This window comes from Myiozetetes cayanensis, unplaced genomic scaffold (genome assembly GCF_022539395.1).
Source record: "Myiozetetes cayanensis isolate MyiCay16 unplaced genomic scaffold, myiCay2020 scf23, whole genome shotgun sequence".
Taxonomy (NCBI): domain Eukaryota; kingdom Metazoa; phylum Chordata; class Aves; order Passeriformes; family Tyrannidae; genus Myiozetetes; species Myiozetetes cayanensis.
In genome coordinates this window covers 8,629,813-8,652,549 of record NW_026087445.1, presented here as the reverse complement: position 1 = coordinate 8,652,549, position 22,737 = coordinate 8,629,813, and the positions used below count along the sequence as shown (strand labels likewise).

At 50.6% G+C, this 22,737-nt stretch overlaps 1 protein-coding gene across 7 annotated transcripts in view; it reads left to right on the top strand.

The window, feature by feature from the left end:
* The window catches only part of KCNT1 (potassium sodium-activated channel subfamily T member 1), an 83,974-nt gene that overhangs the window by 8,461 nt on the left and 52,776 nt on the right, over positions 1–22,737 (top strand). For 6 of the 7 annotated variants that reach the window (XR_007629459.1, XM_050320216.1, XM_050320218.1 and 3 more), the window contains exon 2: positions 4,434–4,613. Coding sequence is in view for 6 of the 7 variants with exons in the window: in XM_050320216.1 (XP_050176173.1) it covers positions 4,434–4,613 (180 nt within the window). In the remaining variant the exon portion in view is untranslated. Of the gene's footprint in view, positions 1–4,006; positions 4,275–4,433; positions 4,614–22,737 lie in introns of those variants that run through there. The other variant, XM_050320220.1, reaches the window with a different exon arrangement.

Genomic DNA, 22,737 nt, shown 5'->3' with positions numbered 1-22,737 from the left:
AGGAGAAACAAACACAGGATGATTGTATATATTTAAATAACTGTAGAAAAGGAAAGGGCAGAATTTCCTGTATGGCTTGGCTCCCTGGAGAGGCTCTGAGAGCCTGGTGGCAACTCTGAGAGCCGAGGATGGATCGGGAGGCAGGGCCAGGCTCGGGTGGAATTCTGTGGCAGGGAGGGGAGGACATGGCACTGTCCTTGGTGTCCTGGGGCAGCCTGGCTCCAAGAACCCTCTGGAGGAGCATCCCATCCCTTGAGTGCAATCTGGACACCATCAGCCTGCATTTGGGAGGCTCCTGCCCCACCAGTGCCTGTTTGTTGCCCAAAAGGCTGCGTCCTCCTCTGACAACAGATTGTGTCACTGCCGACAGCGAGAGGAAGGTCATTCCCCGTGTCTGACTCTTGTTCCACCCTTGCTTCAGCCAGGGCTGGTCCTTTCCATCCCATGAGAGGGGACAGGAGGCCCAGCAGCAGCTGGCTGTGGTGTTGTGCTGTGTGCTGGGTACCAGAGCTCGAGGAAAAGTGCCTTTGCCTGGGGAAGGGGGGGATGTTGATACTGGACACGGGGTACTTGCTTTCCTGGCTGCACATCCAGACTCCCTGGCCATCCTCCTGGGGAAAGGATGGAGTTAGAACAGATGGCTGCCAGCAGGACCTCGTGCTTCTGGCTTTTTACAGCTTGGAGTGGGAGAGGAGGGGTTTGGACTGGAAGTTAGGCAAGAACTTGCCCCAGAAGTGGGTTCATCTGTTCTGTTTGCACGCCCCGACCCTCAGAAGGAGGAGAGGAAGAGCATTTCTGGGAGGGCCTTCAGTAAGGGGTGTCACTGAGAGCTCTGGAGCTCCTGATGGTGCCTGGCAGGTGTGGGCAGTTACCTCCTGTGGGTACCAGAACGTTTGAGTTTGGGATGTGTGATGGCTCCGGGTGGTTTGGGTTGGGTTGTGGTGGGAAGCAGGAGGATGCTCTGCGGCTTTTGTGGCGTGCAGGAAAGGAGAAGAGGAACTTGGGTTTTGTCCTTCCTCTTCCTTGACATGTGCAGTCAAAAATAATAACAACAATAATCCTAAAGTGCATTAGAACAAGCTGCCAGCCCTGGGGACTTTTCCTCTGAGGCAAAGCTGCCTCTTGGGATGCTGTGATTGCCAAACCGGGGTGGTGGCTGCTCTGCCTGCAGCTTGGTGGGAGGAGGGATGCAGTGGGATCCCAGTGCCATGGGAGGAGGGATCCAGTGGGATCCCAGTGCCATGGGAGGAGGGATCCAGTGGGATCCCAGTTCCCAAGAGGCTGAGCAGTGGGGTGTCCCCTCCCTGTGTGCTGGGGAGTTGGGGGAGAGACGTTGTCGTGGCGAGGTTCCCATATGCTGATCACAGCGTGCTTTTTTAGTGGTACGTGGTTCTGGAGGAAGGAAGGAAAGGGATGATAAAAATAAAACTGCAGTTCTGTATTTAGCTATAAACGACTTCAGGATTTTTATTTTTTTAATTTTTTTTTTTTTTTTAAATTTCAGTAGTATTTGAAGACTGTGCAATAAGTGAGCTTGTTCATGAATTTTTTATTTTATACCACTACAGCTTTGCAGAAGTAACCAGGTTGCTGTGGTGTTGCTGAAGCTCAGGGTTGCCCTGTGTTTGGGTGGTTGTAAATCCTCCGTGCTGATGTCAGGAGACCCGTGTGAGGTGCAGGAGTGCTTTTGCTAAGACTCTGGTGTGCAACATATCTCAAAGCCACAGTGGAAGTGATAAAGACATCTTAAATAAGTGAATGCAGCATTTGTCGTAGCGAAGCTTCAGCCAGAATGAACAAATGTGCCAAAGTTTTAAAATTCTGAATGATTCTGTATGCAAGAATAAGTGAAAATACATTAAAAATGTGGCTGCTGCTGCCAATGGGAGAAGAAACTCAGATGCAGATAGCAGAGACTGTGTTTCCAGAGATACCAATATAATTGGATTTTACTACAGTTTCTAAATGCTGATAAAGGACAGTGGTAAATATTTGCTTTGTTTCTTGAATCTGACACGGGGTCTGAGGCCAAGAGAGATGAGTTCATTGATCTGGGAAAGAATCACGTGGGGTTTAAAAGAAAAAAACCCACACCCAGGAGTGTTTGGTATCCCAGGGGATGGCTGGGGAGAGCTGTGGGCATCCACACTCCCTGTGGGTGCAGGATGACGTGGACCTGCCTGCCTGGACACCCTGTGGGAGCTGTGGAGTGTCAGGCAGGGTGGAAAGGTGCCCTTTCCACATGGCAGTCAGTGTGTCCGTGGCTGTGCAGGAAAGGAAACAACCTGCTCCTCTGAGCAGGCACTTCATAATCAAATGGAGATCACTGGGTGTAACAGCCTCCTTCAAACACAATTATAATTACCCACATTTGGAGTCAGGCCCCTGGCTCCCCACTTTAAAGTCTGATTTTAATAAGAGAGAGGACGATCCTTAACATTTACTTTTTCTCCCCCTGAAATTCCAGTTTTAGGATGCTGTCCTGGCCTCAGGGCAATAAGAAACCACGACTGGGCTAGAATTTCGTGGAGGTGGCCTAGAAACAGTGTGCTTTTGGCCTAATTTATCACAGCTAAAACTCCAAGAGGAAAGACTTAATTGTGGCTTCTTTCTGTGTGTGCTTAATGTCAGAGCCTCCTTTGCAATGTGAGCTGGAGATGGTCAGCTAACTTTGGTGTTTATATCACTTGATCCAGAGGGAGTGCTTGAGCTGACAGGGGCTTGGCTTGATTTATCTTAAAGCCCAAGTTTTGGATCAATGAATAGCATGGAATAACCTCCCTGATGCCCCAGGCCCTGCACAGACGCATCAGTCAGCGCAGAGCCTTGGCTGCACCGTGCATGTGACAGCAAAAAGGAGCTGAAAGGCTCTGGGGGGACGGAATTAAGCGGCAAATAACATCAGTGAGAATCATCTGAAGCGCTGAGAGCGAGCTGGGTTGTCTTTTGGGGCTGCGTTCAGCAGAAATTTTTGCATGCTGATTGCTCTTCCGGAAAGCCGGGAACAGCAGCTGAGCAGGGCTTTGGAATCTGGTCAGCTGGGAGCTTGGTTTGCAGGGCTTGGAGTTGTTAGAGGGAGACGATGATCTGAGGAGCCTCAGATGCCATCCCTGCAGCCCAGCCCTGTCACCCAGCTGGCAGGAGCTGCGCTGCCTTGTGCGGTGTGTGCCGGAGGCAAAGCTGTGGGAAGGGGGTTGGAATGGGCTGGGAATGGTTTGGGTGAGACTCTTGGAAGCAGAACAGGCAGGAGCTGGGGCCTTGCAGCTCTTTTGCTGCCTCACACCCCAAAGTTACATGTGGTGGGCAGAGGATCAGCTCACTGCAGAGGCACCACGTGTCCTCTCCCAAGCAATCCCTGAGCTCCCCACTTTCCAGAGAGGGGCTGGGAATTTGGTGTTCCTGTCATGGTGTGGATGAATTTCACCGATGAGGCCAGGGCAGAAAGGATCAGGAGCTGTGGTCCTGTGCTCTGGCTTTACAGCATTGAGTGGCTTTGTCACCTTGGGATTCTGTGAAGGGGAATTTCAGCTGAACCCCAACCTGCTGTAATTCGTGAGTCAAACTGACACGGGCAGAACTGTTGTACCCATGTTTTGGTTGGTAGAGGGGGTTTGAAACAGGAGGCCAAAGAAAGCCTTTAACCCCCTGAAATGACAGATTGAGAGCTGGCTGAGGTCCATGTCCTTTGTGTGTGCCAGGCAGAGCTGTCTTTGAGCCACCACCTTTGGGTCTCTCCCAGGCACAGCGATCCCCCATCCCTGGAGCAGAGGCACGGGCAGCCGAGGGATGGGTGACAGATTCTCCTGGCCACGGCACTTGGCAGCTGGACAGCCAACTGAGTCATCAGTGTTCGTGGTTTCTCATTTAATCCTGGGGTTGTTGGGATGATTTAAGTGCCAGCAGTCCAGGGAGGAGGTTGTGCTTCTGCTTCCAGCAGGGCTGTGGAGCCATCGCCTTGTCTGCCTCCCATCCCTACTCTTCGTCGTGGGGGGGAGGCTGGGGGTGGATCCGGGCTCGGCTGGCAGCTGTAGATTATCTTGCGAGCAGTTTTTATTTCCTCCCGGCGATTGGGCTGTTCCATTGGCTCCTCTTGCTCTCCGTCGCTCGCCTGCTGAGCAGCAAATGTCCTGTGCCCGGCGCTGCCCTGCGGGGCGCTCCGCGGGACCGCGCTCCGCGCCCTGCCCACCCCGCCGGCCCCCGGGCTGAGCCCCCGACCCCCCAATGCCCCCGGGGGGAGCGCTCTGCAGGGGGGGCACGGCCGCCTGCCCCGCAATGTAATCGCGGCCGGCGGTGCGGGGCGCGGTGCGTGCGGGGTGCGGGAGGCGCGGGGCCGGCCCCGGAGGAGGTGCCGGGGCGGGCGGCAGGGGCGGGCAGGGCAGGGCAGGGCTCTCCCCTCGCCCCCCCACCTACCGCTACCCCCTTGTCTCCCGCAGGCTCTCGTCGCCCGGCGGCTGCGGCGGCGGGGACGGCGGCGGGAGCCGCAAGAGCGGGGTCATTCTGGACATCGCCGCCCTGAAGATGACGGAGCTGGAGTCCGAGGTGCTGCCCCTGCCGCCCCGGTACCGCTTCCGAGATCTGCTGCTGGGGGACCAGTCCTTCCAGAGCGACGACAGGTTCGGGGCGCGCAGCGCGGGGACAGAGCGGGAGGGAGGCACGGCCCGAGGACACGCACTGTCCGGGGATGGGGACAGGGACACGCACACCCGGGGATGGGGATGGGGACGGGGACACACACCCGGGGATGGGGACGCACACCTGGGATGGGGACACTCAGCCGGGACCCCCCCGCGCTCCGGGGCGGCGGATCCGGAGCTCTCCGCGGTGCTGCTGCCGCGGGCTCAGCCGGACCGCGCCCGGTGCGGAGCTCTCCGCGGTGCTGACCGCGGGACCGGGGCGGCCGCGCTGCGGGAGGGGGGGATTTGGGGTTACGGGGGTATCCGGAGCCTGCGGGCCTTGGGAGGGGGTGGCAGGAACGTGCCCAGGAGAAGGGCACGGGGATGTGAAGGGGATGGAGGGCAGGGGTGCCTCGGGACGTGTGGGTGCTCCAGGAGGGTGGGATGTGCTGGAGCTGCTGGGCAGTGGGAGCTGTGGGTGTGCTGGGCTGGCAGATGCTGAGCTGTGTGGGTATTCTGGGCAGCTCGTCCAGGAGTCCCGTCAGGGGTTGGCAAGGAGGAAAAGGGGCCGGTGTCTGGGAGATGAATGGGCTGGAGCTGGAGGGGGCTGGGGGAACTCTGCCATATGCAGAGTTTGGGCTGAGCACATCCATTTGTTTAGGGGGGGGGGGCTCCTCCAGGCTGAAAATGCAGCAGGGGACGCTGATGGGAGCAGAGAAACTCTTTAAAGAGCTGCTGGGGTTGTGGTGCAACTCTCCCTTTCTTGGCCTGACCAGAGAAATGGTCTTAATGTGTCGAGCACCAAGACTGCTATTCCTGCCTGGCCAGCAGGTTGAGTGAACAACAGAAGGAATGACATGAATGGCAGGTGAATTCCATGGGCAGAGCAGTTAAATGGAGAGGAACAAGAACCTTTCCTTCAAGTGTGTTCATATCATAAATACCCAGGAGCTGCAGTGCTAATGGGGAGTCAGTGAGATTGTTATCTCTTCCCACCAATTAATTGTGTGATGCAAACAGAGAGAGGCGTAATCCTTGTTTAAAAAAAGGCAAGTTCATTTTTTTTTTAATATATATCAGTGTCATCCCCCCCCAAAAAAAAAACAGAAAGAAAGGGGGGGAAAAAAGTGATTTTGGCTTTGGAATGTGAACATGGGATTTACAAATGCTCTGTGTAAGTGTTCCTAACTTTTATAGCTGTGTAAAATTGGTCTGTCTTGAAAATGAGTCTGTGATCCTGAAGGTTTTAAAGCCTGGATTTTCTTAAGAGGCACTTAAACATTAATACTGTTTTACGATATAAAGTGAGAGGTTGATGTGAAATTCCTGCTGCAGAAAATGTCTGGATTTCAGAACGGTTATGCTACGGCTCATTTGGCTCTTTGAAGATTTAATAGTTTTCATTTAAGTGTTTGAAAGCATCTGTAATACAGAAGCTGGGAACTACAGATTGTGTTCTTTGTGTGTTTCACTGGTTATACCCCTTAACCTTCATTTTCATCTAGATTTGTGTCTGATTCAGAGTCTCTCTTTAATTTTAATGTGGAGCTACTCTAGATTATTTTGTTAATTCATTAGCCTTGTTTCTCAAGAATTCATTACCCCTATTTCTTAAGATATCTCTGTTTCAGTGGCTTTATGTGCTGCTTTCTTTAGTTGTTCAATTCTCCCTTTACCTAGAAAATATTGATAATTTCACAGCGTGTTTGGGAATGCAAATCTGTGAGCCCCCATTTGCTTCTCCCTGGAGTCCCCTTGGCTTCCCTGGGAGCTGAGATGGGCTGGAGGCTTTGGGAAATGTTGCAGTTAGGGCTAAGTTTCACTCCAAGTTGTTAATAACACTGGGATCTTGTGGCTGAACCAAACTCACTGGAGTTATTCTGACCAGTGCATGAGCCTGTTCCAAACCAACTGGATCAGGAGCTAATTTAGGTCAGCAGAAGGAAAGAGAAAAGCAGAAGGAAAGAGAAAAGCAGAAGGAAAGGGAAAAGCAGAAAGACTTTTTGGCTTTGCTGTCCTTCTAAATGATAAGCAGCTCAGAGATGGGCTTTGAAGTGCTTTGTTACGGGGATGTGCTGGGGAAAATTCCCCCGTGCAAACACTGTGGGGATCTGTGAATGGTCAGAGAGAGCTCATTGGACTCACAGATGTAACACTGAGGGAAAACACCCAGAGCACTAAATATCTCATTTATTTAGAAAAACAGTGCCTAAAACATCGGTGTCTCAAATATCTGCTTTTGAAAACTACCCTGGGAATGATGAAAGTGAGGAGGTTTCTGGGGTCAGCAGGACTAAAAGGTTGGGAGGCTGCAGGTTTTGCTGCTTCTGGAGAATGAAAAACACTGTGGTAGAGATGAATTAGTGCCTCCTCATCACAGAGGATGCTGAGGAGACCAACACTGGGCTGAGCTGAGGGAATGAGGTAATGCTGGAGCTTGAGGAGATGAGAGCTTGTTGGAACAAGTAGATAATTAGAGAGCTGTGGTATGGCAGGAGGAGGGAGCGTGTCCAGATAACCTCGGGAACTGAAAGAACTAATCAGTCAGTGTGAGGTGGAAGAGGTAAAACAGGCTGCTCCTCATTTACTCCTGTTTTCAGAACGTGAAAGGTGAAGCCAGTCAGTCTAACCAGGCAGGGCTTGCTCTTTGGCAGGTGGGCTGAGTGACACGAGCGTTAAAATAACGCTCGGAATGGTGTGTGGAGGATGCGGTAAATTGGCCAGGAAGCAAATAGGAAACGGCCGACTGGAAGGGGAATGTGGGAGGTAAATGGCTTTGTGGAACAGAGAGAGAGAGAGAAAAGCCTAATGACAAGCAAATCTAGAGTTGTCAAGTAGGGAAGTGCTCCTTCCAGTGTCATCTTACTCATCTTTGGAGCTCACCACCACGGGGCGTGGGGGAGGCTTTGGGCTTGGCTGTCTTCAAACTCTGGGCTTGACATTTCTGCAGGGCAGGTCTTCAGGTTAGAGAGGCAGGATTAACTGTCACCTCAGCTTGGAATTTCCAGAGGATACAAACTGCTGTTTCAGGGCTTGAGTTTGACTGCTGGGGGCTGGGAGGTAATTTCTCCTCGGGGAAGGAAGGCTCTCTTTGGGAATGTTGTTGGCTGGCATCAGTCCTGTCCAGTTCAGAAGTTTCTTTCCTTTTTGGAAGGTTCTGTCAATTCAATCCTGGGAGAAAAAGGGATTTGTTCTGCTCTCTTATGGCAGTATTACATTTCTTATCTCCCTGATGTTTTGTTGACTCCAAAGCAATTCAGAGCCACCGGAATAGGAGAGTAAAGGTAGAGTTGAAGATGTTGAGTAACATCTTAAACAAAAGGAAGGTGAAGAACTGGGGGCACAAGCACTGCTGGTGCCTGGCTGGCCTTTCCCATGGCTGGCACAGGATTGCTCTGGGCATGGGAATCCTCTGTGCAGTGGAGGCTGTGCAGGAGTGAGGCCAGGAGGGGCTGGAGGAGGGGAGAGGAGCCGAGCTCAGCATCCCAGGGGTGCTGCGAGTCTGGGCTCGAGGAAGGCTCCTGTTCTGAAGTGATACTGGAATTGCTGATTAAAGGCAGCTGAGAAAGCACATCTGCTGAATTGATAAATATTGTCTTATCCCACAAGCTGTGGCATCCCTTTGATCTCTGCTGTCCTGACTACGGCAGTTTTGGATGGCCTGCATTCTCTTTTCTTGGGCACTGCTGACAGCTGGGTTGGGGCACGTATAAAAAAAGCCCATAAATAAAATTAAACTGTATCTCAGAAAAAAATGTCATTAGGAGCTTATTTGTTGCCTAATTTAAATAGTCTGAACACTTTCCAGAAAATCATTGTCAGAAGCCACAGTCCTATTTACAGTAGCGAGAAGTAATGGATGTCACTTTGATTAAGTGCATTTTTCTGAGGCTAATTATCAGGAAAAAATCATTTTGATGGATGAGGATGTTTGTGAAAGCTGCTTGTGCAGAAGAATTCAGCAACATCTCTATAAAAATTTTAACATCTCCTGTTTGAAATCAAAGATTTTTTTTTTTTGGGTGTTGCATAAAACAGAAAAGAGGCTTTTAAGAACTGGGGCGAATTATTTTAAGTTTCTTCTTGCAAGTTACGTAGAGCCTGAAAACTCTTTGCTTGTGAACTGACATCTGGTCTTTGTCTCTTTAATTTGTCCCCAAGTGGAGGCTCTAAATCACAGGTCAGACTGTGCTTGGCATGAGCAAACTGAGGCGCTGCAATCCCAGGCTTTGGGATCTTTCCCTGGCAGGTTTATGAGAACATTCCCCAAGTGATTTCCTCATCAAATGCATCATTACATTAATGGAGCTGGGCAGTTCCAGAGTCAGGCTCCTGCTTGTGGCTCAATCCCCACTTCATTGACATTTGATTTAATGGGCAATTTTCCCTCATTTTATTTGGAAGATGCAGATGCTAATTTGAAGACTCCAGGTTGTATTCAGAAGTTAGAGGCATTTATTTCTGTGATGGTGAGGTAAGGGCCAATATTTTAAGTTACTGCAGTGGCTGTGGAGGCTGTAGCAGATGTGCTAGTGCAGGTTTATATCTGGAATTAGCAGATCCAGCTCTGCACAACACCAGATTTAGTCTCTAATTTAAGTTCTTGGAGAAGCTGCTGGCAAGGAGTGCTGGAGGTCGTGAGGGTCAGGCTGGACACGCTGCTGCTCCTCCAGCAGGGCTTATTCCTGCTCCTGGAATGAAAGACCAGGAGCATCCTAACCCACCAGTCATCCCCATGGCTCTTCTGCAGCACAGGGCTGTAGGACCAGAGCAGCAGAGCTTGGAGCAGAGTAGGGAAAAGCTCCTGGGGCAGTGTGCTGGTGTTCCTAAACCTGCTGCTGGTCCCATTCTTCCCCTTCCATGGAAGGGTGACCATGAAACTTGAGCTCCACAACTCTGGGTCCTCTCCAGAGAGAGTTTCTCCAGCAGCTCCTCACCCTTAACAGGGTGAAAATCAGCATATGTTGCCAGTGGATTCCTCAGCCCAGCTCCAGATGGGATACTCTGGGATGAAGAGCATTGGAGGCAGCTTTGTAAAACTGATTTGGGTTTTCTTGGGTTTGTAGATTTTTTTTTTTTTTTAATGACAGATAACGTTCTTAATTGAGGTTTGCATTTCTAGTTGTTCTGAAAGGCTGCAGGGATGAGTCCTGACGTGGGGCCTTAATTGCAGTGCTGTTTGGAGTTCTTGAAATGGGTGTTCCCTTGTGTGGGCTGTTGGTGTGCTAGTGAGTATTCATCTTAAGGCAGGTACCCCTGGCTGTTAGGAAAGTTATGAAAGTAATAGAGCAAAGAAGGAATGCAGTTCTCTTATAATTATATCTGTTATTTTATTTTATTTTATTAAAAAAAATGGTCATTACTCTTTTCAGGGATATTGTTTTTACTGTCAGGAAGGGGCCCTTGTAGCAATAAAAGTAAGTGCACGTAGCAGGATGGTGGAACGAGCAGAGGTATCCCTGGAGTGCTGCAGAATGTACAGCTGTGCCCTGATGAAAAGGAAGAACAACATTGATTTTCAGTTATTTAGTGCAATTTAACACTATGGGCTCGGATTTCCATCCTTCCCCGGGGTGTTTTTTTTTCCCATTTATTTACTTTCCCTTTGGTTTCTTTTCCCTTTATTGGGAGAACGGGTTTGAAAGAGAAAACAGCATTTCAAGTTATCAGAGAGCACCTGGCTGAGGGAAGGGGGACAGAGGGTCATGTCCTTGCAGTGGTTGAGGATCTGTTTTTTTGTTTCTCACATGTGGAAGGGCAAAAGGGAAAGGGAAGGGCACAGGGAGGAGTGAACACCCTCACAACCCAGCGCTGAGCACTGGTGGGCACCTTCCCAGGGGAGCTGCTGGGGACTGGCACTGGCCTGACTCAAGGAGAGCCGAGCACGTTGGCAAAATGAATTGGTTTATTCCCCTCCACCAGCTGGGCAGGACACACCAAAAGTCCTCATTGAAGAGGGTCCTGTGAAAGGAGTGCAGAGGGACATGGAGAATGTGGGAGTCTTGGTTCCTGCCGTGGTTAACTGGGACAGATCCCCTCCCACGTGTTCTTGGTGGGACACCGAAGCCTGGTGGGGATGTTTCTGGTGGCTCCAGCTGGGCATGGTCCTGGTACTCCTTCCTGCCTGGGGCTTCTTGGAGCTCTTGTGCTACTCAAACCTGCTGGGAAAGGGCAGGGAACAGGGCTCAGCAGAACCAGGGGGAGAGGCTTTGGTTGCTTGGAAGATCTTGGCAGAGATCTATGAAGATGTGGGGTCGCTTTAGCACCCAGGGGTGTCGTGAGTGTGACTCTGTGTCCACAGACCTGCTGAAGCCATGGTGATTTGTGTCATCCCAGCAAACCCCTGTGCCTGCAGGAACCCAGGGGGGTGTTGTGTGGCCTTGGGTGAGGGTGAAAGGTCAGGCTGACACCAACGCTGTCACCACTGCAGCAGTGACAGCAGGATTAGCAGCTTGGCAGCTGCGGCTGTGATTGCTGAGAACGAGTTGAATTTTCCTGCCATGTTTTCCCACTGCCTCATCTCGACACGGTTGCATCTTTGTTCCCAAGGGGAATAATTTACTGCTCTTCTGAAGGTGGTGCTCGTTGCTTTTCCTCTGCACAGCCTGTGCAGTGACTGACTGCGTGTAGGGAGTGTCAGAGCGCCGGCATCCCCCGCTCGCAGCCTCAGGGGAGTCGGGGGCTCTGCTCCTCCTGCACCCAGCCCTGTGCTAATGCCAGCCCTGCTCTGGTGTGAGCTGCTCTCTCACAGAGCCCTGGGTGGTTGTGGCAGAAGAGGTCACAAGCAGAGCTTAAATACCTTGGTTAATAGGTCCCCCACTGCGTTCCCCTGTGAGGCATCTCAGAGAGTCGTTCAGTGGTAGACTGTGCAGCAGAGGGGTTTAGAGAGGAATAAAAGGCTGAAACTTGGGTCAAAACATCTGTGTTTCTGAGGAGTCCCCTTGAAGGAGAGGGCTGATGCTCTGGTGTGTATTTTCAGCGCTGCTTATCAAGACAGATGTGAACACCTTGCCTGTGAAGCCCTGCAGCAAGTGCAGATCTCCCTGCCATGCTGCATTTGCCTCTGCTCCACTGGCACTTGGCTGGATCTGTAGCAAAGATGTAGGTATTAATTTGCAAAGAAAATACCTCCTGTTCCTCCTGACTGACAGCTCAGAGAGTGGGTCACACAGGCTCTGTGCAGAGCTCCTGCTAGCTGCCAACGGGGCTGTGCTGCCTGTGAAGGGTTGGCAGTGCCAGGGGAAAGCAGCACCAGCCTCCCAGTCCCCAAATCTGAAGATTTCTTCTATTATCAGCCTATGAGCAATAAACAAAAAAAAAATTATCCTCCATTCTTTCTTATCTTTCAGCTAGTTCAGAGTTCAGATTCCTTTGTCACATCACCCTCTGTATAAAATAATAGCACTGAATTTCATCTGCTCCGTGACCTTATTTCCTCTCTTTGTGTGATGCATTTTGTTACCGTTTTAGCAAATTTATGGCTGTTTTACTGCAGGGAGATGATCAAAGTCCAACCTCCTGGTGAAGGCAGGTCCCTGTGGTGACAATCTCTGCTCTCTGCTCTGTCCCCACAACCTCATTGTGGGTGTCTTAAGATGTCCCCTGCACAGCCAGAGGGCTGCAAGGAGGTTTTCAGGGTTGCAGGTCCCCTGATAGGCTCCAACACGGCCCCTTTAATTATTCTAGGCTCTAAATAATTGATAGTGAAGAGGTCTGTGGTGATAGAGTCGAAGTGCAGGGCCTAAGTCTTGGTGGGACAGAGAGGTTGTGGATGTTAGCACGTTCCTAGCAGGTTAAAGGATTTAAGGTGTGTTTTCCAAACCCCTCGAACTCAGAAAACTTGTCCCTTCGAGCAGGAGGCCTGGGGTAGTGGGTGAAGCACTGCTTGCAAGCATTTTGAAGAGTGGTTTTGTGTTCTAAAACTGATCAGCCATGTGGTGCAGGGACAGGAGTGCTCTGTGAGGGTCATCCATGGCTTTCTGGAAGAACTCCAGGAGCTTTGGGTTGACTTTGCCTCTTCGGACTTGCACCGGGGTGGCAGTTGCTTGGTCTTGCTCCTGCTTTCCTCGAGACAGGCCATCTGTTTGTCTTCTTCTTCAAGAGACAGCCTGGAGCTGTTTGCTGACAGTCACACAGGACATGGCAGTGATGTTTTGTGAGTGGAAGGTGGAAAGCAAAGTTTAAGACAGACCCACCATGTCGGGATTGCGACATCTCCACCACAGCGGCTCTGTGGTCATCTCCTCAGTGCTGGGTGCAATCCCTGTATTTCAGGGATGAAAAGGTCAGCTGGGTAATGCAAAGAGTGACACAGCAGGGAATGAACTGGCTGAGGTGAGTGATTGGCTCAAGGGCAAAGGGTGAACACAGAGCGAGGTGAAGCCGAGAGGTTCGCTCACCTCTTCCCTTCGTAGCATTGCTGTTTGGATGAGCTCAACTCTTGCCTGACGTGAGCTCAGAAATAGCCAGGGTTGGGTTTGTACCTGGCTGGGTTTGTGCAGGAATAACCTGGCTCTGCTCAGTGTGCAGCTGCTGCTTGTAAAGCTGGGCACTGGTGGGGTGCTGGCTGCCCCACGGTGCCCTGTCACCCTGACACCGTGCCAAGGTGTACCAATGCTCCAGGGGGCTGCAACTGCAGCTCTCCTGGCTCCCTGGCACTGCAGCTGCTGCCAGCTGTGGTGTGAGAATCAAGGCTAAGCCCTTGACTGTTCCCTCAGGAGCAGGGCAGCTTTTTGCCCCCCAGAGAGGGCTTTGTGCCCCCAAACAGGCTGTTGGTGTTGCCTGAACTGATGAGGAAGAGCCTGTGTGTCCAGTGTGGGCAGTGCAAACCTCAGGGTGTCCATCTCAGGCGTGAGCTGCTCTCTCACCCCTGTGGCATCGCTGCCCTGACCCGTGTGGGGCTGCCAGTGTCAGTCCCTCGCTCTGTGTCCTGCTGTTGTGGGACTGCAGAGCCGGATTTCACGTCTCCTGCTGTCAACAGTTCCTTTGTCACAGATGATTTTTGCTCTGCTCTGCCACAGCACTGTGGAGGGGCCCTCTTGAGGCCAGCACACACATCACTGCTGTCCAACACCTCCCCAAATCCAGGCAAACTGGCATTTTGTTGTTCTCTCCAGGACTCTTTGCTGTCACCTGCCATCGCGCTTTTGGGTGTAGTTCTGCAGAAAGCTGACTGGTGTGGGCTTGTTTGTTAAACAGAGATCTGCAGGTTGTATCCCCCTCTCTTCAGGTGCTGCTTGTGCTTCTTCCCATGCTGGCTGTTCCCTGGTGCTGGTTTGCAGAGGGCTGTGATGAATTTGGCACTCTGGTCTGGGGCTTGTCCCTCTCCTGCACCCCTGCAGATGGACAGGGGTGCTGTGTGTGCTGCCACTCTCTGCCACAACAGCAGGATTTTTACAGAAGTTTCTCTTAAAGGTGAGGCAAAGCCCCATCACAGCACCTGTGGCTGACCTGGGACGGGGATCTGCGGGATGTTGAGTTTGGGTGGGGATGTCTCTGTGTGGTGAGCCCACTCTGCTGGCCGTGTCTCCCGTGGGTCCTTTCCCAGCTCGGTTGGTCTCTGGGCTGCTCAGACCCCCTCCCCAGCCCTGGGGCTGGTGTCTCCTCCCTTCCTGAGCACCGTGGACCGGGAGGAGCCGGGGGAGCGCGCTGGGGAGGCTGCGGAGCCGGCACTGCATGGCTGTGTTTGGATCGGTGGCTCTGCCGCACTTCCTGCAGCCCACGCGGGCTCCCGAGCGGCAGTGGGGGGAAACTCTGCAGATTTAGCAGCTCCCTTCAGGCAGGGAGCTCTGACTTTTCGGTCTGTGGCTCATTCCTATTCCCGATGAGCCGGGGGTGACCGTCAGCAGTGTCATCGCTTGGCTCGAGCTTTGCTGCAGGGAGTTCCTGACTCCAGGTCGCACCACGAGCAGGTTTATTTGGGAGTGGGGCTTTCCAAATTGCAGACCTGCTGCTCTCAGCCCTCCCTGAGCCTCGTTTCCGTGGGTCAGTGTCCCTGTGAATGCAGTCCCCGTTGCTGGGGTGTCACGGAGCGGTTGGAGCGCGTGGCTCGATGTGTGGCATCGAGCGTGTGGCAGGTACTTGCAGACGTCTCCCTGGTGGCAGGAGCTGTCAAGAAAAAGGTCTCCTCTGTCTAGGAGAGAGGAACAGTTCTGGGGAGCAGGTGGTGAAGATGTTTAGCAAATGTCAGCTTGAGACCTTGCCATCCTGTGGGCAGGAGTGACATTGCTGAGGAATGTGTTATCCTGCCGGAGAGCAGCGAAAGAAAAAAATCCACCGGTTAAATGTTTACGAGCAGGGAGGGCCTTTGCCAAAAAGTGGGCGTTTTTCCACCGGGGAGACTCATGGAGCTGTGGGAATCCTGCTCCAGCACATGCAGCTCTTACCACTAGGACATGAGCATCTGGCCAAGCCACGCTGCCTTATTTGTGAATGCCTTAATCGTTCCCCAGAGCGGGTTAATTAGAAAGTGACCTTTTCACTGTGTTCGAGGGCTGCTTTATAGGTGAGCAAAAAGCGGCTTAACCTGAAAGGGTTCCTGCACACAGGTGCTAAATACGGCTTTTCAGAGCTAAAACCCTGCCTAAAACTTCTTTCAGCCAAAGTTTGTGCCTGTGATTGCAGTGCAGAGACTGAGAGTTTGCCCAGTGTCCACAAGTCGAGGTGTGAAGTGTGTAATTGCATCTGGGCTGGGAGCGTTGTTGGAAAAATTTCTGATTTAATAAAGTGGGTGCTAATTGGCTGTCAGAAGAGAGTTGAACTGAAATAATTGGTGTGGGCACTCGTGTGCTAATTGGGTTTGGTGTTTCTGAGGCAGGGTCACGGTGTTTGTTCAAGGACAGAAGTGGGTATTAGGTGGTGCCCGTGTTTCTCAGCAAGAAGTTATAGCTGGGAAGGCATTTATCTGAGGGAGCTATTTAGTCACCGTTCTTGAGCTTGGAATTTTGGAGATGGATTCGCTTCATTACGGCTTGATGCAATTACACCCACGCTGCTGAGACTGAAGGCCTTCCCTGACACTTCAGTTCCCACTTTGGATGACTTGAGATCAGTCTTTCTAGTCAGCTGGAGCAGCTCCAGCTCCCTGGCACAGGGACATCTCCTTCCTGAGGTGCTCACACACATATGTGCATGAATGTGCTCACTCATGTGTCAGCAGGAAAGGGGGTGTTCATATTCCCTGTCCCTCCTTTCATCCCTGAGGTACCTCAAGATCCATCAGTTCCACTGAATCAGCACCGTGAGGTTTTTTCCATGAGGAGAAAGACTTTACAGCCTCATTCCAGCGTGGAGACCACCCAGGTCGCCATCCCAGAGCTGTTGTACGGGCACTGCCATGAGCTGGATCTGTGGGGTCGCTGTCAGTGTGAGATGGTGACACAAAGAGCCGTGACAGCTCATCAGCCTCTTCCAGGGCTGGCGTTCAACGATTCCTCCTTTTCGTCTTCCTCCAAAGTGCTTTTAATGCTCGGTATTGTCACTCTGTTTGGATTCTTCCCACACAGTATCTGGGCACTTAGGACTGCCCAGTGCTGATGGAGAGATTTACAGCCAGCAGCTCTTGTGTGAAAATGGAGAGGAAAACCAATTTCTGGTCGGCTCTCGTTACGGTCTCTGGTGGGAAATATTTCTTTCGTGCTAAGAACTTGTAAATGGTTTTAGTGCTGGATGCAGAGCTCCGTGGCTCAGAAATGTTCAGCCTCCCAGGCCTCAGCAGCACAAATGTTTCTGCTTACAGACATGTGCAAACCCCCCTGTGCATGTCCAAGCGGGGGATTCCTTCCTAATGGAAGGAATGTCAACCCCCAGGGACTGAGCAGGTGAGGGGAGGACGGATCAGGGTTTTAGCAGGAGGGAGAAGGCAAAGCAGGGAATGATGAGAGACAGATGAAATGCATGGCTGGATGAGCCCTGTGCCCTTTCCCAGCGTTGTTTTGCTGTCCTGGTGTGATCCCCCGTTCCCTTTCGAGGGAGGAGGATTCCTGGAAGGCACAGAGGGTGCTGCTGATCCAGGGTGTGTTAGTGAGCCCAGGAGAGCTCAGAGATCCACCTGATTGCTGCTTTTCTTGAGAAACTTTGGAGAGCTGGAACAAATTATTCTGACTTTCAAGGCTTTTCCCCTTCCCCTCTTAAGCTTTTTTCCCTCTGTTTCCCACTAGTAGATTTTAAGGAGAGAAGGAGCACAGCTGAACCTGCTGGTGCAGATATTAACATAGCCATAACAGAATTTAATTTTAATCCTGTTAGACACCCTTAGTTATCAGGGAGTTTCTCTCTTGGTTTAATGGACTCTTTTCCACATGATGAAGCTGCAAGATCTGCCACTTGTTATGAATGTCTGTTTATTAAACCATCTTTCGTCCTGAAAGCTTCTGCCTGGCCGGAATGGATATAAATGGAGAGGGTGATGTTTGCAGTTCAGTCTTTAAGGAGACACTGTGTAAAAAAATGGCAGCCTATTCCTTTTTAATTTTTTAATTTTTTTTTGTGTGTCTTTATGTGAGAGATGAGAACAGGCCAAGGCATTTTTTTTTCCAGCGTGCTTTTTACTGTAAATGTATGAGGCAGTCGAGACCTGGCAGCCGTGGAACAGCATCTGCTGTCACACCGACTCCTGGAGCGGATATTCCCTTCCCAACAGATGAGCTGGTCATGGAAGTTGAACCAAAACTGGGTGATAACTTGACTTAAAAGTCTTTTTCTGTGGTTTTAGTTCAACTCCTTCTCCTGGCTGGGCAGGAGTGCTGGATCCAGCACAGCTGGATGGCGCTTCTGGGGAGAATTTTGGGGTTTTTTTGTACAGAAGAGGCTCCTGGAGCCTCTTACAGCAGGGACATGGAGTTTCACACAGTCATTGCCCACCTTATTTTACTCCTTTATTTCAGAAGATCACCACAGGGGTAGATATATTGTAAGAGGACTGCATTTAAGGCTTTAGGGAACACTGTGCCTGTTTGGGGTGGTGGTTTGGATGGCCCAAGCATTACACAGGAAACATTCCTTTTCCTTTTAATGCCTTGGTGCTGACCCCTGCTTTGGGCTGAAGGTGTAAAGAAAGAGATCGTTTGTCAGATTCCCAGCACACAGAGTGAGTGTGACTCGGGAATTGCACATCCCCTGGGTGCAGGGGCTCCTGTCTCGCAGCAGAGCTCTCAGCTCCAGCACGATGTTGATGGGCAAGCAAATTTTTCTGGTTGAAGTTAAAATAAGAAACGTACTGGGAGATCAATGGTCTGGTACAACCCCTTGTTCTAGTCCTTCCCACACAACCCTGATGAGGCTGTCACAGACTCCACGGAGTTCATGCCTCATTTCTGCAGCACCCTGGGAGTTTATCTTTATATGGACTTGCCATTTTCTCTGTCTTACATAATGTAGTACAAAAAAGAGTGGTGGCAGAAGGGAAAAACGTCTGGGAGATGGTACCTGGTGTGATCCAGCGACCCTGGGGAGGGAAGGAAATTTTATTGCCGTGACACATAATTTGGCAGAGCTGATGGAGAACCCCAAAGCCAGACTTTCTCCTTTGGATGTTGATATTTTTTTCCTTGGAATTCTGGTGGGCTTTCAAAAAAAAAAAAAGTTTCAGGGAAGTTTTTAGGAGCTGAAATTGTCCCCCTTTAAAGCAGAAACTCTCAGTGCCATTTACTAAGTCAACACTGCTTCGTGTTTCATTATGGTTTTAACACTCTAGAAGTGAAGTTGCTGCAAAAATGACATGCAGAAGAAAAAAAAAAGGACTTGGAGTCCTTTAAGGCTGCAAGGTGGGAATCACTTTGGCATTTTGAAAGTCTGGGTGAAATTGCTTCCTGGTGAGCTGTGCCAGGGAGCCCAGGGAGGTGTTTTGCAGCAGGGAGGGAGCTGCTGTGGCTGATGGAACACTATGAGTATCTCCAGCTCCTGAGGGCACTTTGCTGCTGGGCTGGAAGGGTTCATGAGAGGCGTGTGGGGAGGCACCAGGCACCTTTCCAGCTCTTGCTGCCTGTCACATCCCCTGGGAAAAGGTGGGCTGAGTCCTGGGGGAGCAGGGCATCCCCTGCAGCAGAGTGTGAGTGGATGATGCACCCCAGGAGCTGGAGCTCTGCTGCCTGTCCTGCCCAGAGCATCCCTGCCTTTTCTCAGGGTCTTGTGCTCAGCCACCTGCAGAAGGAGGGCAGCAAGGGGAAGGTCCTGACCTTGCAGGGGCTCAGACCCTTGGAGAGGCTGGAGGGACCATTAGAGAGCTGCCATGGTCATTCCACCACGTGCTGTGGGCTTGGAGCTCCTCCTGACCCCCAGCTCGGGCTTAATTCTCCTCCTGACCCAGTTTGGGTGCAGGACCTCTCCTGCCCCACCGCTCCTGCGAGCATTGCCAGTGGTACCCAGAGGTGTTGCCAAGGTGTTTTCAGACTCCAGGGGGGTAGGAAAGTACCGCCCAAACGCTTGAGGTAATAAACATTTACGGTGCAAAGATCGCTGCTGCAAACAGCAGCTGCTGGCAGAGGGAGGGCAGTCACGCAGCCGGCTGCCCCCTGTGCCGAGGGGATCCCGGAGCCCCCCGCTGCCCCTAGCTGGGTTTGGGTGCTGCCCTGGCACCTCCCGTGCCCGCAGTGCTCCCTCACGCGCTGGGAAGCGCTGCCCGTCCCTGCCAGCTCCGCCTGGGTGAGGCCCCGGCGCTGGGCTCGTTAAATCTTGGGAAGCAGATCGTGACCCCGTTATGTACTCACCTGGAAAAGTGACTTGGCCGTGCCTGATTACCGTGCTCTGCCTGCAGACTTTTCCTGCTTCCCTTGCAGATATATATTTAGGTTTTACCCCGGGGCTTTTTGACTTCCTCGCTGGCTCCAGCAGCTGTGACAGGTACACAGCTTACCTCCCCTTTCGTCCTCCAGCCATTTTAACCTGCTTTGGGAAGAAGTGGAAAGAGATTAGGAGTCACTGTAAAGCTTCAGGGTCTCATTGCTCTGCTTGTGAGCTTGTAAAATGCACCACAGAAACGGGAACCGTGTCGGAGGCACCGTGGCTTTGTAGGGATATTTGTTCTCCAGCTGCTCAGGTCTGCTCTATTTCTCTTCTCCCTGCTAAGCAGTCCCAAGTTAACACAGTGGGTTTGCAGCTTTCATGCTGGTCGCTGATGAGCCACACTTAGAGGGGTAAAAATGGCTTTGCAAAGGCTGCGCTGACAGTTCTGGGATTCAGCACCGAGGCTCTTGCGTCGCAGTTACATAAGGGCTCTCGCCAACTCCCCGGGTAGCTGGGGAGTTACTTGGTGAAGGGGACCTGCCCTCCCTCCTCCGGGCCAGCCAGGAGGGGTTTTGTTTGGGAATCCCCTCCATTCATCCCTGGGGGGACCCGCCGAGCCCTCCCATCAGTGGGAGCAGCCGGTGCTGGGGTTGCTCGTGGCACTGGCTGGGAGGGAAACCACAGGGCACTGCTGCCTGTTCCTGGGCACTTTCTGAAGTCCTGGGTCGTCTCTTCTAAGCACTAACACTTGGAAATTGTTAACATTTGAAATGTTAATGCAGGGGACACTTGGAAGAGGAGAGAAATCAAAGGCTCTTCTGGTACGAGCCCGTCCCCCTCCAGGCTCGCAGCCTGCCTGCAAGCTCTGGATGTGTTGATGCCGAAATTTTGCCCCAAAAGGCACGGAGAAACTGCTTTAGAGACAAAGTTTGTTTCTTTAAAGCAGGAGGTATTTTATTGCAACGCGTTGGGAAGCTCTCCAGGTCGCCCTGGGCAAAGAGCTTCGTCGTGTATAGTCAGCATAGCTCTTTTATACAGTTTTCGAATATAGGATTACAACATAATCATGCATATTCATTAAATTGCAACATCTAGTTGTAATATTCATATGAAGGTGGAGTCTGGGCGGAGTCTTCAATTTGGGGAGATTTCACGGTGGGAGTTCCTGTTGCCTTCCTCTGGGCGGGGGTCGTGTGTGAGTCTTCCTCACTGTAAACTTCTGAACTTTCTTTCGATCTTCTCCTTTTAAGGCAGTTTTGGCAAACACAATAAGGTCAGGCTGACTTTTGGCTCATCCTACGATTTGCTGAGTTGCTATCTCTGTGAGGAATGCAGCTATCTCTCTAGGACTGCTCTAGGATTCGCTGAGTTGCTATGCCAAGGACTGCCTAGTTTCCTAATGTTAAGGTTTTGAAATTTCTCTTACAATTTTGTGTTAACCTTTTATGTTTCAAAGTTTTAAGTGAGTGGCTTCATTCCCCCCTTTTCTTATAACTTACGAATTCTTTCGTCAAGTTTTAATCTCTAAGGGACGTTGGTAAGATTGGATCATTGCCTAAAGTGTTTGGGTTTTTGTCATTAAGGATTTCAGTCTGCTCCATAGGTATATGTTTGTGAGTGTTAGTAAAAGCATAGCTATGGTTATGATTAGTATTGGGTGCACAAGGTAGTGGAATACTTGAGTTGCTGTTGGGAAATGCCCTGTAAAAATATCCCACTAATGGTAGTGCCGTGTCCATATTCACACAGGACTTTTACTCAGGGGCTTGGTACCCAAACAATTATCTGCAGATGCTGGTGTTTCGCTTGTTTCTTCCTCTTGCTTGTTCTCCGGAGCTTTCTTGACTCGTGAGTAATGAATCCATGTAGGTCGCTCTTTGATCCGGACCGCGGTGAAGGTGGTTAGCAGGATTTGGAAAGGTCCCTCCCACTTTTCTTGTAGGGGTTTTCCTAAGAGATTCTTAACATATACCCAGTCACTGGGGTTGAACAGGTGTAATTCACAATCAGGCTGTTTGGGTTGATGTTCTATCACCACAGCTGTACTTTTATCAAAATGTTTCCCTATAGTGATTACATAATCATAAATGTACTGATTACCTATTTGGTCTATAGCATTTCCATTTACAATCTGCATAGCATAAGGTCTTCCATACAGCATTTCAAATGGACTCTAAAAATTATGTAACTGCCACTTGATTTGTAATGCCTTACTTATTGCTCTTACTACTTTTGAGTAAGACCTTGGTTACTTCTCTTTCTTTATTTGCCCTACAAGGGAATGCTTCAGGCCACCCAGAAAATGTGTCAGTTAATACTAATAAATATCGAAACCCCCCTTTTCTTGGGAGTTCTGAAAAATCAATTTGCCACACTTCACCTGGGAATTTACCTCGATTTATGGCTCCCTGATGTACCTTCGCTCCAGTATTTGGGTTATTCTTTAGGCATCGCTCACATTGAGATGTGACGTATTTTACTGTAGTAAAGAGTTTTGGTCCTGCTATTCGGGTTTGTAAATATTGATAGAGTGGGTCCAAGGCCCAATGGGCTTTTTCATGTTCTGTCTTTACAAACTGCCACATTAATTTTTCAGGTATTATTAGTTGACCTGTTTCTAACTGTCCCCACCCGTTGTCTAACAATTTACCCTTGTTCTTTTTAATCCATCTTTGATCTGATTCTTGATAATTTGGTTGAAAATCTGTATCTAATTCTCCCGGTATTAAAGCTGTTATGGTTATTTCTTCAGTTTTTGCAGCAGCTAATTTGGCTTCTGCATCTGCCTTCCTATTCCCTATTTCTGGAACTGTGTTACCTTTCAGGTGTCCCTTACAATGCATTATGGCCACCTGTTCTGGGAGTTGGACCGCTTCTAACAACCTTAGAATTTCTTCTGCATGTTTGATTGTTTTCCCCTGGGCAGTTAATAGTCCCCTTTCTTTCCAAATCGCTCCGTGAGCATGTACGACAGAGAAAGCATATTTAGAATCAGTCCAAATGTTAATTCGCATACCTTCTGCTAATTCCAGGGCTCGGGTAAGAGCAATCAGTTCTGCCTTCTGGGCCGAAGTCCCTGCAGGTAGGGGATTTGATTCAATTACCTCTTCTGTTGTGGTCACTGCATAGCCTGCCATTCTTACTCCTTGCTTCACGAAGCTGCTGCCGTCCGAGAACCAGTTGTCCGCATCTTCAAATGGTTCCTCCTTGAGGTCTGGACGACTGGAATAGACCGCCTCGATCGTTTCCAGGCAATCATGTTCGAGAGGTTCTGCCGGAATTCTCCCTTCTAGAAATGAAGCTGGGTTGACAATGTTAGTTACTTGAATGGTTACATCATCTGATTCAGCTAGGATGGCTTGATACTTTAGGAATCTTGAAGGCGATAACCAATGGTTACCCT